Source organism: Palaemon carinicauda, chromosome 23 (assembly GCF_036898095.1).
Source record: "Palaemon carinicauda isolate YSFRI2023 chromosome 23, ASM3689809v2, whole genome shotgun sequence".
Classification (NCBI taxonomy): domain Eukaryota; kingdom Metazoa; phylum Arthropoda; class Malacostraca; order Decapoda; family Palaemonidae; genus Palaemon; species Palaemon carinicauda.
The window spans coordinates 78,469,709-78,488,632 of record NC_090747.1 but is presented as its reverse complement, the minus strand read 5'-3'; the positions used below and the strand labels follow the sequence as shown (position 1 = coordinate 78,488,632).

The 18,924-nt window shown below is 40.4% G+C and overlaps 1 protein-coding gene across 2 annotated transcripts in view; it reads left to right on the top strand.

Moving 5' to 3' along the window:
- The window catches only part of LOC137617197 (cadherin EGF LAG seven-pass G-type receptor 2-like), a 581,094-nt gene that overhangs the window by 268,208 nt on the left and 293,962 nt on the right, over positions 1-18,924 (top strand). For both annotated transcript variants that reach the window (XM_068347094.1, XM_068347095.1), the window contains exons 6-7: positions 4,761-4,892; positions 17,897-17,972. In XM_068347094.1, coding sequence (XP_068203195.1) covers positions 4,761-4,892; positions 17,897-17,972 — 208 coding nt within the window. The remainder of the gene's footprint in view (positions 1-4,760; positions 4,893-17,896; positions 17,973-18,924) is intronic.

Below are 18,924 nucleotides of genomic sequence, written 5' to 3'. Positions count from 1 at the left end.
AAAAATATCATCAGGTACAGGTATATTTAAATATAATGTATCAATTTCATTACTCGGGTGATGAAAACTCAAGATAAATTTAATTTCTCATGAATTATGGGTTTATTTTATTTAGAATATATATATATATATATATATATATATATATATATATATATATATATATATATATACACATATATATACATATATATATATATATATATATATATATATATATATATATATATATATATATATATATAAAGAAAGTTGTGCATTTTAATGTATATATGTAGAGAGCGTGCTAGAAATAGGAACGAATGGCGAGCAATTGTGACGCAGTTCTGGTCGGCCCTGCTGCTTCCTCTGGTGCCCTTATGACTGCAGGGTTAGCAGCAGTCAGCGTGGGGGATAACGGGGGAGGGTGGGCTGTGGCACCCTAGCAGTACCAGCCGAACTAGGTTGAGTTCCTTGTCAGGAGGCTGGGAGGAATGCAGAGAGGAAAGGTCACTTTTTTTGTTTCATTTGTTTGATGTCGGGTACCCCCAAAATTGGAAGAAGTGCCTTGGTATATGTATGTGTATACACACACACACACACACACACACATATATATATATATATATATATATATATATATATATATATATATATATATATATATATATTGTACCAACTGTGTGTCACACAATTGTACATAATTCCTTTTGTATATATTATGCTTGTATCTGCGCTCTTCCCTCGCACTAAAAAGAACCTGAATGATCATGTCTCCGGTTTTGCTCTGTGACATTGTCTGTCTCTCGAACATGTTATGTCCTGTTGCCTTGAGGTTTTGTATATAAAGGAGTGTTCCTTAATAAACAACTCAGTTGATTGCATCCTGCCTTTGAGTTCACAACCTTCTCTCTCGGTTCGTTACATTGGTGACCCCGGAGTGACTCGCTCCTCCCGCCTCCCCCCACCCCCTCCACCTCTCACCGTTACTATGACGCTGTCAACGCATACCTTCTGCAGCAGTACTCGCCGTCGCCAGCCGCCCGTATAGCAACGCCTTTTCCGCTCTCTCAACAACCGTTGGGGGACCAAAGGGCTTCGCTCACCGAGGGAAGAGCGCAGATACAAGCATAATATATACAAAAGGAATTATGTACAATTGTGTGACACACGGTTGGTACAATATATATATATACATGCATATATTTATTTATACTTATATACAGTATATATATATATATATATATATATATATATATATATATATATATATATATATATATATATATATACATACTACCGCTAGAGAGTTATGGGGTCTTTTGACTGGCCAGACAGTACTACATTGGATCCTACTCTCTGGTTACGGTTCATTTTCCCTTTCCCTACATACACACTGAATAGTCTGGCATATTCTTTACATATTCTCCTCTATCCTCATACACCTGACAACACAGATTACCAAACAATTCTTCATCACCCAAGGGGTTACTGCACTGTAATTGTTCAGTGCCACTTTCCTCTTGGTAAGGGTAGAAGAGACTCTTTAGCTATGGTAAGCAGCTCTTCTAGGAGAAGGACACTCCAAAATCAAACCACTGTTCTCTAGTCTTGGGTAGTGCCATAGCCTCTGTACCATGGCCTTTCACTGTCTTGGGTTAGAGTTCTCTTGCTTGAGGGTACACTCGAGCACACTCTCCTATCTTATTTCTCTTCCTCTTGTTTTGTTGAAGTTTTTATAGTTTATATAGGAGATATTTATTGTTGTTACTCTTCTTAGAATATTTTATTTTCCTTTTTTCCTTTCCGCACTGAGCTATTTTCCCTGTTGGAGCCCCTGGGCTTATAGCATACTGCTTTTCCAACTAGGGTTGTAGCTTAGTAAGTAATAATAATAATAATAATAATAATATATATATATATACATACAGTATATATATATGTATATATATATATATATATATATATATATATATATATATTTATATATATATATATATATATATATATATATATATATATATATGAGAGAGAGAGAGAGAGAGAGAGAGAGAGAGAGAGAGAGAGAGAGAGAGAGAGAGAGAGAGAGAGAGAGAGAGAGTATTACCACGCAGTTAACGAACAATTATTTCTCTTATTTTATAACATTTTGGATAGTCTTAACTGAAGTCCTTTGTAAACTAAAGAGGAAAGAATCTATGAAATTGCTGAACATGTTCATTAACAAAGGTTAAGAGAAAGAGTGAATTAACTGATTACCCACAGTACTAACATTTATGTGAGTGTTGGATGGATACTGAAGCTCTTAATTAAAGACAAGGGAATAAGCTCAATCGAAATGTCCTCTCATTTCTTTTCATAGTTAACCCCCCAAAAATATGTCTAGAAATAATCACACTTCTTTTGCAATTACGTAATGAGAATCAACCCAAAAGTACAGTAATTAAGTGAACCCAAATGTCCTTTGCCTATAAATTACCAGCAATAGATCCTATGAAAGTATGAAATAAGTTAGGAATTATAAGTACTGTATCTCTTCAGAATATTGTTGATGAAGTAACATGGTGGAGCAGTTGTGAGATAAGACTTTGAAGTGAGAAAGTTGTTACTGCTCTAGAATTGGGTTTTCAGCCATCAAAATAGGTAGAACGCTTTCATGTTTGAAGAACTTACCCACCCTCAGGAAAATATTTTCCACTTTTTATCATTCTTTTTTGTTGATGTTCATAAATGTAGAACCTTTCATTCTGACATAGTTTTAGACTTCACCATTGTTTAATGTTGATGTTCATAGAAGTAGAACCTTTCATTCTGACATAATTTTAGACTTTTCACCATTCTTTTTTTTTGTTGATGTTCATAAATGTAGAACCTTTCATTCTGACATAGTTTTAGACTTTTCACCATTCTTTTGTGATGATGTTCATAAATGTAGAACTTTTCATTCTGACATAGTTTTAGACTTTTCACCATTCTTTTATGTTGATGTGTATAAATGTAGAACCTTTCATTCTGACATAGTTTTAGACTTTTTACCATTCTTTTATGTTGATGTTCATAAACGTAGAACCTTTCATTCTGACATAGTTTTAGACTTTTCACCATTCTTTTATGTTGATGTTCATAAATGTAGAACCTTTCATTCTGACATAGTTTTAGACTTTTCACCGTTCTTTTATGTTGATGTTCATAAACGTAGAACCTTTCATTCTGACATAGTTTTAGACTTTTCACCATTCTTTTATGTTGATGTTCATAAAAGTAGAACCTTTCATTCTGACATAATTTTAGACTTCACCATTCTTTTATGTTGATGTTCATAAACGTAGAACCTTTCATTCTGACATAGTTTTAGACTTTTCACCATTCTTTTATGTTGATGTTCATAAACGTAGAACCTTTCATTCTGACATAGTTTTAGACTTTTCACCATTCTTTTATGTTGATGTTCATAAACGTAGAACCTTTCATTCTGACATAGTTTTAGACTTTTCACCATTCTTTTATGTTGATGTTCATAAATGTAGAACCTTTCATTCTGACATAGTTTTAGACTTTTCACCATTCTTTTATGTTGATGTTCATAAACGTAGAACCTTTCATTCTGACATAGTTTTAGACTTTTCACCATTCTTTTATGTTGATGTTCATAAATGTAGAACCTTTCATTCTGACATAGTTTTAGACTTTTCACCATTCTTTTATGTTGATGTTCATAAACGTAGAACCTTTCATTCTGACATAGTTTTAGACTTTTCACCATTCTTTTATGTTGATGTTCATAAATGTAGAACCTTTCATTCTGACATAGTTTTAGACTTTTCACCGTTCTTTTATGTTGATGTTCATAAATGTAGAACCTTTCATTCTGACATAGTTTTAGACTTCACCATTCTTTTATGTTGATGTTCATAAACGTAGAACCTTTCATTCTGACATAGTTTTAGACTTCACCATTCTTTTATGTTGATGTTAAAAAACATAGAACCTTTCTTTCTGACATAGTTTTAGACTTCACCATTGTTTAATGTTGATGTTCATAGATATACAACCTTTCATTCTGACATAGTTTTAGACTTTTCACCATTCCTTTATGTTGATGTTCATAAATGTAGAACCTTTCATTCTGACATAGTTTTAGAGTAAAATATAAAGATGTGGATTCCATGGGATACAAAAAACAAATTATGATTTAAAAATTGATTACTCTGTGTTTCATACATGTAAGTCGAGGGTTATTTGTAAATTCACCCTCACATTTTAGAGACAAGAAGTTTTAAAAAGAGTTTTACAGTATAAGTAAAGGTATACAATTTATGATAAGATGTAACCTTCTAACTGTTTAATAAAAGGGGCTGTGAATAGAGTTTTATGGGAAGTATAAAGATTTTTTTCTTTATAAGTTTTGAAGGGGAGGTAGAAATATGGGGGGCAGTAGCTGTAGAGAACGACACCTCGTAGTAATGGGGGATGTTGAGGAGGGAGAAGTCTAATTGGAAACAGACCTCTGGTAGTGGTTTCACTCGCCTCAATTTTTATACCGACATCCTATAAGGGGGAGCGAGCTGGGTATATTCCTGGCATTCCATGCAACTTTTTTCTCTGGTATATTTAGCAGTATTTAAGGAGCATTTCATGAAGCGACACAGGTTGAGCCCAGAAATATGGTTTTGTTATATGAAAAGTAGAAGGCATTAGAGTTGTATTTTTCATCTGATAAGATGAACAAACTATTATAAATTATAAAACTGTATCCAGTTTATTATTATTAAATTTTTCAGAGCACAGATGAACTGGGCACACAAAAGAATGCCACTCACACAGTACTTCTGTTCGTGATTGATGTAGGAGATACTAAACCATACTGGTTGCATAGAGAACCTACAGCAAGCATACCAGAGGGGAATGGAGGAGTAAGTGTTGTTTTTCTTTTCGATACAAGCAGAAGGCTTTCTATGATCCGTATGTAACCATCCCATTTAATATTTATTATCATGTATATATTTAAATCATATTGCTTCATTTATCATTTGATTTAAAAGGTCACTGAAAAATCTAAATGAAAACGTTTTCATACACATCAAGTATGGGAGTGTGTGAAAGGTGATATATTGCAGACTTTGGTTACTGGATGGTTTGAGATTTGATTTCCAATAAAAGTCAACTGAGAAGTATATGAATTTTTCAGTAACTGTAAGTGTGTTCTGTTTAAAAGTGTGCCTCTATAACTTTATGAAGTTTTCAGAATTTCCTAGATATATTTAAAAAAAAACCGTGGATAAAGGTGTAAGGCATGATCCAACAAAATATTCTTTTGAATTTGCGTCATAGTCCATCAACCTTTTCATGAAAAAAAAAAAATATAGGCATTTTTTGTATGTTTCGCTGTAAATTAATTCTCTTGAAAAATTTCTTAGCGTAAAGAAAGAGAAGGTTTAAGGAATGAATGGTAATAGTCCACTTCATCTCATTGTTTTATTATATTCCACTGCAATCTCCTACATTTTGAATTTTCCAGGTACTAATAGTGACCATACTTATACCTGTATTGGCAACACTCTGCCCCGAGAGTTGGTACCAAACCTATTGATATACCTGGTTTCTAGACAGTAAACAATGGTGTTACATGTTTGTTCCTTCACAAAATACAAAACTGTAGTTCTTTACATAGAGAGAAGATAACAGGTCAAGATGGCATAAGACTATAATAACTTACAACGTGTCAACAACCAACCGGTTGTTACAAATAGTAATGAGGAGAAGTTACCCCCCCCCCACTCATTCATATTTTCTTCACATTGATCTCAGCTGTGGTCAAAGACAGACATGTCATTCCATGTATTCACGAGCTTTGGCTAAAATTTAAAACTTTACCTTGTTCTTTTAGGTTGCCTTGTAACTGTGTTTGAGGGTGCAGCATATGTATTTGCCCAGGTGCCTCTAGACAACAGTTGGAGTTACATGGTCTAGGCTGGCAGCCAGGACCATTGCCAAAGTCAATTTGCAAAGTTCTGCGAGACAGTACTCCCTTAGGGCAAGTAAGTCGTTAAAGTTACTTCCTACTCAGTTTCTAAGATAGAGGAAGTATGCTATGAGATCCAAGAAGATCATCAGTCTCCCCTGCCACTAGACCAGGCAGTGTCAGCTTTGTCTCAAAGCCTGACTGAAGAAGCTAGCCATGCAGGCAGTGACATTCTCGTCTGTGGAAGCCTAGAATATGGAAAGGATAGCGAAAGCAACTCTTCAGGCAGCAGCATGGATGGACCGCTGGTCCGGGATGGTTGGCAGCCTTTCCACTTCCGAAGTTCTTTCCAATCCCAAGGAGCGGTGGGTTTTAGAAAATATTATATCAGGTGCAAAGGGGATGGAATCTTGACACAATGCAGCAAGCTAATGGGCCAAGTGGCTCCTGAAGAGGTGTGACACTGTTTTTATGAATAGAACTTACCTGGCAGTTATATATACATAGCTAATTATCTCTATTTCGGCAGAATTTTTCTAAACTAGGCAACCGCCTTGTGTTGGTTGGGTGGTAACACCCGTTAAAGGGTGGTAGGAGGAATCATTCCCGTTTTCTGTTCTTCAGTTCATCTCTGCCGGCCGGATCGACAACACGTTGGTCCGTCATTAAGAGTTTTTCTTCGCTTTCCCTGCTCAGTGTACCAGTCTGCTTTTTTGGTGAAGTACTCTGATTTGGGGTTTTGGCGATCGTGTTTTTTTTCCTCTTAGCTTTTTTGCTGTTTTTCATTATGAGTGAAAAGAGTCATTACCGTATCTGTGCGAATGAGGAATGTAAGGTGAGACTACCGAAAATGGCGGTAGACCCTCACACCGTTTGTTCTAATTGTAGGGGTTTTGTTTGTGCCCTTGATAATAGGTGCGGGGAATGTAAGGTTTTGGATGAGAAAGATTGGTTAATTATGAAGCGCTATGTGCGTAAGCTAGAGCTCGATAGAGTTAGGAGTGCTTCTAGGTCTAAGTCTAAGTCTGTTAGTGGTAAGGAAGACGAACTTAGCGTAGATTTATCTATTGAACCTATAATTGATTCCTCTTTGGAAGTTGATCCTTCCCTTGAGGTAGTAACTCCTGCACCTCCTACAAGTTCCGTATCTACGGATGACCCTCGGTACGCTAGCCTGGCGGCCGAGTTGAAGGCCATTAAAGAACAACTGGAGGCCTTTAAAGGTAAGGAAAGTGAAAGTGCTTGTGTTAGTGCAGTGGAGGTGGCGACTGACCGAATCTGTCATACCCCTAGGCCTAGACCTCTACCAAGCTCCCAGGACCAAGGGAGAAGGTACGTTGATGACCGAAAGGGGGTGAGAGGTACGTACCCTCGGTCAGCCGTCGCCTCAGACAGTCCTGTTGTCGATTCCCAGGCTGCTCTTGACCGTCACGGGAAAGACGTGTCGGATGTGTTGTTTTCTTCTCCGAATTCGTCCAGACGTAAATGGAAGTTTGAAGCTTCAAGACCTACTAAGAGGAGATGGAACCGCGACGAACGGTCTCGTTCTTTCTCTCCCGGTTCTAGCTGTTATGAACCTTGTCCGTCGGAAGATGATTTCGAATCCGTGCTTGTGGAAAGGGCGAAGCCTACTGCCGAAGATCCTCCCCCTTCTACGAGTGTTATTCGTCAGGCCCCCCCCCCCCCTTCGGGGCCGCAAGACCCAGCTGATGTTGCTAAATCCTTTATGTCTGTCATGCAGGAACAACTTTTGACTTTAGTGCAAGCCTTTAGCCGCCCTCACGCCCAGTCTGACAGACGTAAAGACGACTCGTTACCGATTAAGAAGTCTGCTTCTAAGAGAGAACGGAGTTCTTCTTTAAAGAAAACTTCTCCCTCTCTACGCCAGGATGAGGAATGTGTGCTTACGCCAGGCGATACTTCTTCGCGATACCAGGGCGATACTTTTTCTCGTTCTCGATACCGGGACGATACCTTATCGAACGATGCTGCTTCTCGTTCTCGATGCCAAGACGATACCGCCTCCCGTTCACGATACCAGCACGATACCTCCTCTCGTTCGCTTCGCCACGACGATACCTCCTCTAGTTCTCGACGCCACGACGATACCGCCTCTCGTTCTCGACGCCACGACGATACCGCCTCTCATTCTCGCCGCCACGACGATACCGCCTCTCGCTCTCGACATCAGAACGACTCTGCCTCTCGTTCTCGGTCCCAGGGCGATACCACCCTGCCTCTTCGGGACGATACTGCCTCTCGTCCCAAGGATTCTTCTAGCGCGGGACTCCAGGATGCAACCCGTCTTTTGCAGGATGATGCCTTTGATTTGCCCTTGTCGGGTTCTAAGGATCCTTCTTCTCTTTCGAAGGATATTGCAGATGTGGATCAGGACCTCAAGGATGTTTCTGATGACGATGATAATCCTGCCGACGCTGCGGGTGATTACAAAGTTCTCTCTCGCTCCCTTCTTGAACTTTTTGGAGAGGAATTCCAACCTGCTGCCCCTCAATCTCCTCAGTCCCAATTTAACAGAAAGAAGGCCAAGAAACAGTCGGCCTTCATCAAGATGAAGCTGTCTATCTCCGCAAAGAAGGCTCTCACGAAGATTGATGACTAGATGCAGGAGCGGAGACAGACAGTTAAGACTTCCTTCTCGTTTCCACCAGCTCGTCTTGCTTCAAGAGCGGGTATGTGGTATGCAACTGGAGAACCTTTGGGTCTGGGAGTGCCTTCCTCCTCCAAGGGTGACTTCTCTGGTTTAGTGGACTCTGCTAAAAGGCATGCTCTCAACTCAGCCAAGGTCATGTGGTCGATGTCGGAGCTGGATCATCTCGTCAAAGGTATTTTTAGAGCCTTTGAGGTTTTTAGTTTCCTAGACTGGTCGCTTGGGACTCTCGCAAGGAAAACTGACCAGATGGAAGGATCTAGGGACCTTACCAGTATTATGTCCTGTATGGCTAAGGCCCTCAGAGATGGGGCGAATGAGTTGGCGGCTCTGTTCTCAGCTGGGGTCCTAAAGAAGAGAGCTCTGCTTTGCTCTTTTGCTTCTAGGTCTGTTACTACTGCACAAAAGTCTGAGCTTCTTTACGCCCCCCTCTCTCAACATCTTTTTCCCGAGTCCCTGGTTAATGACATTACGCTTTCTCTGGCCCAAAAAGCCACCCAAGACCTTTTATCTCGTTCTGCTCGTAAGCCCTTGGCAGCCCCCCCTTGGCAGCCCCTCCTTCTTCTTTGAAACGGGAGGAAAGGAGATTCCAGCAGCCCTTTCGGGGCAGGACTACTTCAAGACCAGATTTTAGAGGGAGAAGGCAAGAATCAGGACCAAGATCTACCAGGGGTTCTTTCAGACCTCGCTCCAGAAAATGAAGTTCGTCTCCTCCAGACAGTAGGCGCAAGACTGTCAGGTTTTTGGCAGTCTTGGAAGAGGAGAGGGGCGGACACCTGGTCCCTCTCAGTCATCAAGGAAGGATACAAGATCCCCTTTCTGAAAAAACCTCCTCTCGCAGATGCTCCGCTGGCCTTAGTAGCCCGGTACTCAGATCTGGGGAAACAGAAGGCCCTAGTAGACCTTGTCGACCAAATGCTAGACAAGGGGGCGATAGAACCGGTTCGGGATCTATCCTCCCCAGGCTTTTACAATCGCCTGTTTCTGGTCCCCAAGAACTCGGGCGGATGGAGACCCGTCCTGGATGTCAGCGCTCTCAACGTATTTGTGGAGAAGACAAAGTTCTCCATGGAGACGACTCAGTCGGTGCTGGCTTCAGTACGTCCAGGGGACTGGATGGTGTCCCTCGACTTGCAGGACGCATATTTCCATGTCCCCATCCATCCGACTTCGAGGAAGTACCTGAGATTTGTAATGCAGGGCAACTGCTTCCAATTCAGAGCTCTTTGCTTCGGTCTCAGCACGGCTCCTCAAGTCTTCACCAGGGTAATGGCGAATGTGTCAGGTTGGCTGCATCAGGAGGGGATAAGGATATCCTTCTATCTGGACGATTGGCTGATTCGTTCACGATCGAGGGAGAAATGTCTGGAGGATTTACGGAAGACTTTTATGATGGCTCAAGATCTAGGCCTGGTCATCAACAGGGAGAAGTCTCAGATCAGACCGAATCAGACTATTCTCTATTTGGGGATAGTTCTGAATTCAGTTCTTTTTCGGGCTTCTCCCTCTCAGGAAAGACAGACCAAGTGTCTCGTAAAAGTCAGAACTTTCCTGGACAAGAAGAGATGCACAGCAAAGGAGTGGATGAGTTTGCTGGGGACTCTATCCTCCCTCGAACAGTTTGTCTCTCTGGGGAGACTCCTCCTAAGGCCTCTTCAGCACTTTCTTTCGAAGACGTGGAACAGAAAGATGCAGGAAGACTCCTTTTCCTTCCCCATTCCAATAGAAGTCAAGACTCTTCTGAAGTGGTGGCTGTACCCAACCTTGTTAGGGGAAGGGATCTCCTTACACAAGAAGAACCCAGACCTAGTGTTGTTTTCAGACGCATCAGAGTCAGGCTGGGGGGCAACACTAGGAAGCAAGGAGGTCTCAGGCTATTGGGAAGGAATTCAGCTGGGATGGCACATCAACAACAAGGAGCTGATGGCCATTTTTCTGGGGCTAAAGGCCTTCAAGGACTTGGTGTCTGGGAAGATTGTGGAGGTCAACTCAGACAACACCACAGCTCTTGCTTACATCAGGAAGCAAGGAGGGACTCACTCTCTGTCTCTGTTCGAGACAGCAAGAGAGCTCCTTCTTTGGGCGAAGGAGAACAGGATAAACCTGCTGACGAGGTTTGTTCAGGGACAGAAGAATGTGAGGGCGGACATGCTCAGCAGGAAAGGGCAGGTCCTTCCCACAGAATGGACCCTCAACCAACAGGTCTGTCAGAGTCTCTGGAGGCTGTGGGGGAGACCCCTCATCGATCTTTTCGCCTCCAACTTATCCAAGAGGATCCCCATCTATTGCTCCCTAGTTCTGGACAGGGAGGCAATAGCAGTAGACGCCTTTTTGATGGATTGGACGGGGATGGACACTTATGCTTTTCCCCCGTTCAAGATCATCAATCTGGTAGTCAGGAAATTCGCCCTCCTCGATTCGGGACGGATGATCCTGATAGCTCTGTTCTGGCCGATGAGGGAATGGTTCACGGAGGTGGTGGACTTGTTGATGGACTTTCCAAGAAGCCTCCCTGCAAGTCCAAATCTGCTCAGACAACCCCACTTCGAGAGATATCATCAAAACCCCCTCGCTCTCAATCTGACTGCCTTCAGACTATCGAGAAGCTCGTCAGATCGAGAGGCTTTTCAGCGCAAGCTGCGAAAGCTATCGCCAGAGCGAGGAGGGTCTCTTCGCAGAGGGTCTACCAGTCCAAGTGGGAGACTTTTAGAGCTTGGTGTAGGAAGCACAAGATTTCCTCATCCACTACCTCTGTGAGCCAGATTGCGGATTTCTTGTTGTACCTCAGGCAGGACGCTAAGCTAGCTGTGTCCACTATCAAGGGGTACAAAAGTATGCTCTCTTCCGTCTGTCGGCATAGAGGCTTGGACTTGTCTCGCGATAAGGACTTACATGACCTCTTGAAGTCTTTTGAGACGACCAAGCAGACCCAGTTAAAGCCCCCTTCTTGGAACCTTGATGTGGTTCTTAAATTTCTGTGCACCAAGAGATTTGAGCCCATCTCACTGGCTCCCCTTAGGGAGGTTACCAAGAAGACCCTCTTTCTTTTGGCCTTAGCAACAGCTAAAAGAGTTAGTGAAGTCCATGCAATTGAAAAACAGGTAGGCTTCAATCTGAATGGGGCAGTTTGTGCCTTGAGATTAGACTTTCTCGCTAAGAACGAGAACCCTTCTAAGCCCTGGCCGAGGACCTTTGAGGTTCCTAACTTGACCAACCTAGTGGGTCAAGAGCAAGAGAGGCTGCTCTGTCCAGTACGAGCCCTCAAGACCTACTTGTCTCGCACGAAAAGTGTGAGAGGCTCTTCTAGCTCCCTGTGGTGTTCTGTGAAAGATCCTCAAAAGCCCCTTTCCAAGAACGCTTTGTCCTTTTTCCTGAGGGAAGTGATAAGAGAAGCGCATCTCTTGTGTGAGGAGGAACACTTCGGACGTTTAAAAGTACAAGCTCACGAAGTGAGGGCCATTGCGACCTCGCTTGCTTACCGCAAGAACATGTTGCTCCGTCAAATTATGGATGCGACATTCTGGAAGAGCAACTCTGTGTTCGCCTCTCATTACCTCAGAGAGGTGAGGGTGGATTATGAGAAATGTTATACCTTGGGACCATACGTAGCTAAGGCTTCTGTATTAGGCAAAGGAGTTACTACCTCCCCTCAACCTTAGTTTTGTTTACTTGTGCATAGGTTGGTGTATTTTTTATTGGTTGTCTGAGGACTTCGACTTGTGTACAATCACCTCAGTCTAGTTAGATAATTTTTATCTACTTTGCAAATGTTAGGTGGTTGGTTTGGTAAGGTTGCGGTTTTTATTTTGGGCAATAGGTAGTCCTGAAGTCTAGTCAGATTGTTGGTTTCACCCCGTTGACAGACTCGATTGAGTGTTTTCAGCACTGCAGGTCACATCCTGGCTGACACTCCTAAGGGAAAGCGACTCAAGAGGCAGGAACCTTTGAAGTCAGCTACCTTAGCAGGTAAGGAATCAAGGTGTTTATTTATCCTACAGCTTTTTTGGTTGTTTCCCCAACGATGTTTACTGTCTATCACCCTCCTCCAAGTGTGTTAATCAGCTATGTATATATAACTGCCAGGTAAGTTCTATTCATAAAAATGGAGTTTTTATGATAAAACAAAGTTTTATGAATACTTACCTGGCAGTTATATATACATTCGAAGGCCCACCCACCTCCCCTCAGGAGACAGGTCGGGCATAGATGAACTGAAGAACAGAAAACGGGAATGATTCCTCCTACCACCCTTTAACGGGTGTTACCACCCAACCACCACAATGGCGGTTGCCTAGTTTAGAAAAATTCTGCCGAAATAGAGATAATTAGCTATGTATATATAACTGCCAGGTAAGTATTCATAAAACTTTGTTTTATCATAAAAACTCCATTTTCAAGATTCCAGGTCTCTAACAAAGATACTCTCTTTCTTTGTAATTCCTCGATTAGGTATCTGGCCTCGTTTCCTCTCAAGGACGTAGAGGCAGTGATGGAGAAGTGGAGAAAGGTGAGCTAAGACTCCCTTCTGTATCGGGCCATCACAACTTGGCCCTCGTCTTCGGCACCTGTTGCTCCTAGAGCTTCTCCTGTGGGAAGACAAGCTCACAAACCCATGAAAGACCGTTCGATGCACACCACCACTAAGAAATCAGTGCTTTGCAAACAAACCTTTGAGGGCAACAACCAGAAAGGACAAGGATGGAGAGGTAGTGGACATGGTTGATGTTCCCATTAGGAGAGCTTCCTCCTGCTATTCCACTGATGGGAGAAGGCTTACAACTCGGGTGGCAGCAGTGGCCTTGCCCCGTAGCCAACCCTTGGACTGTATCTGTTCTCCATAAAGGGTATGTTGCCCCTTTCACCAACTCTCCACCTTTATCCACAAATGAGATTTATTTCCTTTCCAGAGGGATCAGCGAAGGATGCTGCCTTATAGCCAGAAGTCCAGACCTTGACAGAGAAGGTTGCTTTCCAGGAGGTGCTCAGTGAGTCCTCAGGCTTCTTCAGTCAACTCTTTCTTGTAGAGAAAGCATCTGGAGGCTGGAGACCCCTTATAGGCCTCTCAGCCTTGAAAAAGTTTGTTCTCTAGACTCCGTTCAAGATGAAGACTGCAACTACGGGCAGACAGGCGGTCAGACCAAGAGATTAAGATCACATAAGAACTGAAAGATGCATACTTCCAGATACAAATTCTTCCATCCTCAAGAAAGTACTTAAGGTTTGTGCCTCACGGAAAGGTATACCAGTTTCAAGTACTGCGGTTTGGTTTATCAACAGCACCACAGGTGTTCACCAAGGTGTTCACCCTGGTCTTGTCTTGAGCTCACGCTAATGGTATTTGTCTTTACTATCTCAACAATTGGATAGTATTGGTAGACTCAGTGGAAACCTTTCTCTGTCACCGATCCATGCTTTTCGAGTTTTGCCATGATCTGGGGATTGGGGTGGACTTGGAAGAATCTTCTCTGGAGCCCACTCAGAGTCTGGTATACCTAGGCATGAGAATAGACTCCCTATGAGGAAAAGTCTTTCCATTGCAGAAAAGAGTCACAAGACTCAAAGAAGTTGCTCACAAGTTTCTGGCGTGATCCTCACTACATGCTCACATGTGGCAACACCTGCTGGGACACTGGGTACCCAACAGCCGTCTTTACATGGAGTCACTTCAGTGGCAACTAAAGACCTTTTGGTCTCAGAGCAAGGATCTTCCTAGCACATGTATCTCAGTGGGATGAGAACAAAAGGAGACTTGTATTGGTGGATCTTGGATTCAAACCTTTTCAGTGGGGTAGATCATCATCTTTCTCCAAACATGCTCTTCACGGATGCATGAAAAGAGGGATGGGGCCCTCACCTGCTACATCCCATGGTCTCCGGGCTATGGTTCGAGTCAGATCAACAGTGCCACGTAAATCTCCTGGAGTTAAAAGTAAATCTCCTTACTCTATCCCTGACAGCCAGGATCATCCTCGGTAAAAGGAACTTCTTTGCAGACAAACTGAGCTGGAAGACTCAGATTGTATCTTACAAATGGTCATTGGATCATCGGATAACGAACAAAGTTTTGATTTTGTGGTGTTTGCTGACAATAGATCTGTTTGCAATGTTTCTTAATTGGAACCTTCTGGTGTACCATTCCCTAGTACTAGACCCACAGGCAGCATTTTAGAATGCCTTTCAACATCAGTGGGGTCACCTAGACGAGTACATGTTCCCCGTTATGTTTAATAAGGAGACTCCTCAACATGGTGAGATTGTCAACCAATTTATCAATGACGTTAATAGCAATGTTGTGGTAACAGCCAGAATGGTTTCCGGGCCTTCTACTGCAACTGACAAAAGTACCAAGGGAAGTGCACCCTCTACATGACCTCCTACAACCATCCCACAGCCTGATATACCATCGGGCGCCTGGATACCTTAGGAGGTCCTAAATTTCAGTCTACCAGGCTACGTGTGGTATCTTCTGTTGATGATGTCGGGGAAGGGGCATTTCCCTACTCAGTGCCACTCTACCACTAATCTTTGAGTTTTTACTTTAGCTACAAGAGGAAAAACTGCTCTGTCTCAGCAATAAAATGTTACAACTGTGCCTTGAGCCAGGTCTTTAGACTGAATGGGCTAGATATATCCTCCTCATTAGAGATGTCTATGCTCATACAGAATTTTGAACAGTCTTGTCCTCAGTCGGAAGTATGACTACCTCCATGAAAAGTTATGAAATTCCTTTTTCCAAAAACCATATGAGTCTTTACATCAGGCTTCAGATTGTGACCTCATGCTGAAAACGATTTTTCTCCTCACCTTAGCTTCTGCCAAAAGGGTAAGCAAGCTATATGTCGCACCTACGACATCACCCATTCAAGAGGATAGGGACAATTAACGTTCGGCTTCGTCTTTGAGTTCGTTGCCAAGACTCAAAATACAGCGGTTCTCAATTCCAGGTTCAGTTCCTTCCAGATTTCAAGTCTTTGGGGAGTAACTAATGACCTTGAACAATTGCTTTTGTGTCCTGTGAGGGCACTACAGTGCTACCTCAAATAAACTTGAAAAGCTCGCCATCAGATCAGACACCTGTTCGTTAGCCCAGGCAAGGTCAAAAGAAGAGGTATGAGGAGCACTATCTCCTCTTGGATTAGGCATGACATTGGCCAAGCCATCAATCCTTCCCCGTCAGAGTTCTCGACTTAGAGCCTGTGATGTCAGGGGCATAAGTACATCTCTGGTATCCAAGAACCTTTGGGATGCAGGTTCTTCAAGCAGGGGTATAGAGGAGACAAACCACCTTTACTGCCTATTACCTGCAAGACGTGACCCACAGTTCCTTAGGTACATTTTTGATAGGACCTGTGGTGGCTGTACAACAAGTATAGCTGCCCTAGCTCCTAACAAGACCATTAACAGTCATTCTAGGACAGTAGTTATGGTGTAAGTCTAGGAGGAACGTAAAAGGAACGACTGGCCTTTTCTTCACTTCATCTTCCCCTCTCTTGGGGCATAGCTAAAACTCCGACTGCAAGTAAGCCCTCTTTAACTTGTTTCTAGAATATATTTGTATATACAGTATTCAAGTCAAGTCAAGTCTCAAATCTCCTTACGAAGGTGGAGTTGGGATGTTGGCTCTCAGTATGTATAAGCACAAACCCATTGTATGCATAGCCTTGATAGTCACAAATGTTAAAACGATCTTATTCACTTTGCTCAGGCTGTCAACCCACCGGTATTGACAGGCTACTAGTTTATGAGATGTAAGGTTGCACATACCTTGCATTATCATGCTCGAATGCTGTAATCCAGGGAAAGTTTTAGCCAGTTGAAAAGACTTCCACTCACCTTAGTGCAAGTCTCCCTATGTAAAGAAAGTAGGGTTAGTATTTTGGGTAGGAACACATCACAAATTTGGAAGCAATTTCTATTTTTCCCAATAATTCTTTTCACATTTTACCCTCCGTCACCTAACCCCCAGGGGTAAGTCCTGTTTGTGATCAAAATGAAGAAGGTATGAGAGAGCTGGGGGGCGGTGCTTCTCCCTACTGCCACTGGTAACAAAACACCTCATTAAAAGTTGTTTTTATGTTTTTATAGCCCAGCTTGTGCTGTTATCTTCTCCCTATGTTAAGAACTACAGTTTTGTATTATTATAAAAAATACAAATTACTTCCAAATATGTCATTTTTCAAGTTCATAAAGGGTTTAAATAGATTGATCCGGAATATTCTCTCATCAATGTACTAATACTTAAAATACCACCAAGTGATATATTTGTTACCTACACCTAACCTCAAAATTGGAAATCTTTGTTTTGTAAACTAAATTGAAATAACTAATGAGATCTCATTAGTTTTTGTTTCTGTATAAAAGATGAGCATATAATAAACAACACTCGAGTTGCCACTTTTTCTATTTATATTTTATATAACGTAAACAATTCAATTTAGCATCAGTGCTGTCTAAAATATGAAATGATCTAGTAAAAGTTATATTCCAGCTATGACCAGATCATGGAATGATCTTCCTAATCTGGTAGTTGAATCGGTAGGAACTTCATAAGTTCAAACTTGCAGAAAATTCTTTTTTATGTTAAACATGTTGACTTGAGTCTCATTATATAGTTTATATATCATGACAAATCTACTTTAATGTTGTTACTGACCTTTCTTGCAGATCTAATTTAATTATGTTACTGATATTTGAATATTTTTTATTTCTTATTTATTACTTATACTATATAGTATAATCACTACTCTCCAATTTCCTTCCCACTCTGGGCTATTTTCCCTGTTGGAGATCTTTAACTTGTAGCATAGTAATATTGTAGTTTGGTTATTAATAATAATAATTAATAAGAATAAATGTCTTTGTATCAAGATTTGACAGCCATGTTGAAAATACTGTTTGCCCTAAAACAAGGCATCGTTGGATAACCAATCATTATTATTATTATTGTTGTTATTATTATTATTATTATTATTATTATTATTATTATTGTTGTTATTATTATTATTATTATTATTGTTGTTATTATATTATTATTATTATTATTGTTATTAATATTATTATTATTATCATTATTATTATTATTATTATTTTTATTATTATTGTTATTATTATTATTATTATTATTATTATTACTATTATTATTATTATTATTATTATTTGTAACTTGCAGTTATCCAGAAAATAAATTCTTATCATACACCTATTAATGAGTACTCTAATCCCATGAGCCTGATTAATTTGGTCTCTATTTTTTCTTTCATCTCTACGTTCATCTGACCTTCCAACAGAGATTCGTGTATTACGTTGAAGCAGCTGATCGGGACTATGGAATCAATAACAAGATAAAATACAGCATTACAAATGGTTAGTCCCGAAAGACACTTATTATTCTCTTTGCCTCTGGACTAAACATAATATTTTTCTATCAATATATGGTTTGATTTTTTTTATAAGTTTAGGAGAGATTATACTGCATTACATGGTTCTGTTAGATGAATAGAAATATACTCTATAATTTACAAAAGATTTATATATACTATATATATATACATATATATGTATATATATATATATATATATATATATATATATATATATATATATATATATATATATTTATAAATGTATGTATATACATATATATATATGTATATATACATATATATATATATATATATATATATGTGTGTGTGTATATATATATATATATATATATATATATATATATATATATATATATATATATATATATATATATATATATATATATATATATATACATACAGTATATACACACACACACACACACATATATATATATATATATATATATTTATATATATACAGTATATATATGTATATATGTATATATATATTATCATTAAAAGTTTTCAAGGAAGTAATAAAAATTACAAGGTAGAGTATGCTAGGTATTCCAGGATTGATAGTGAGGTCAAAAGAAAAGCCAGGAATGACTGGAGAGAATATTTAGACAGGAAAGCAGATGAGTCTGACGTAGCTATGAATTCAGGGAGTGACTATGGTGTAAGGATTGCCCATAGAATTATTAATAAAATCTCTATGGGTGAAAGGAAGAAGAAGCATATACCCATCAAAAAGAGAGATGGATCTGTTATAATAATAGAAGATGAAGAAAGGCAACGTTGGGTGGAACACTTTAGTGAGGTTATGAATAGGAGATATGAAGGGAATAATTTGATTGATGTACCTTGAAGGTGAGGAAGACCTTCATATGCCCATGAATGAATTCAGTGTCTTTGAAGTCGAAACTATCATTAAAAAACTCGAAGAGATA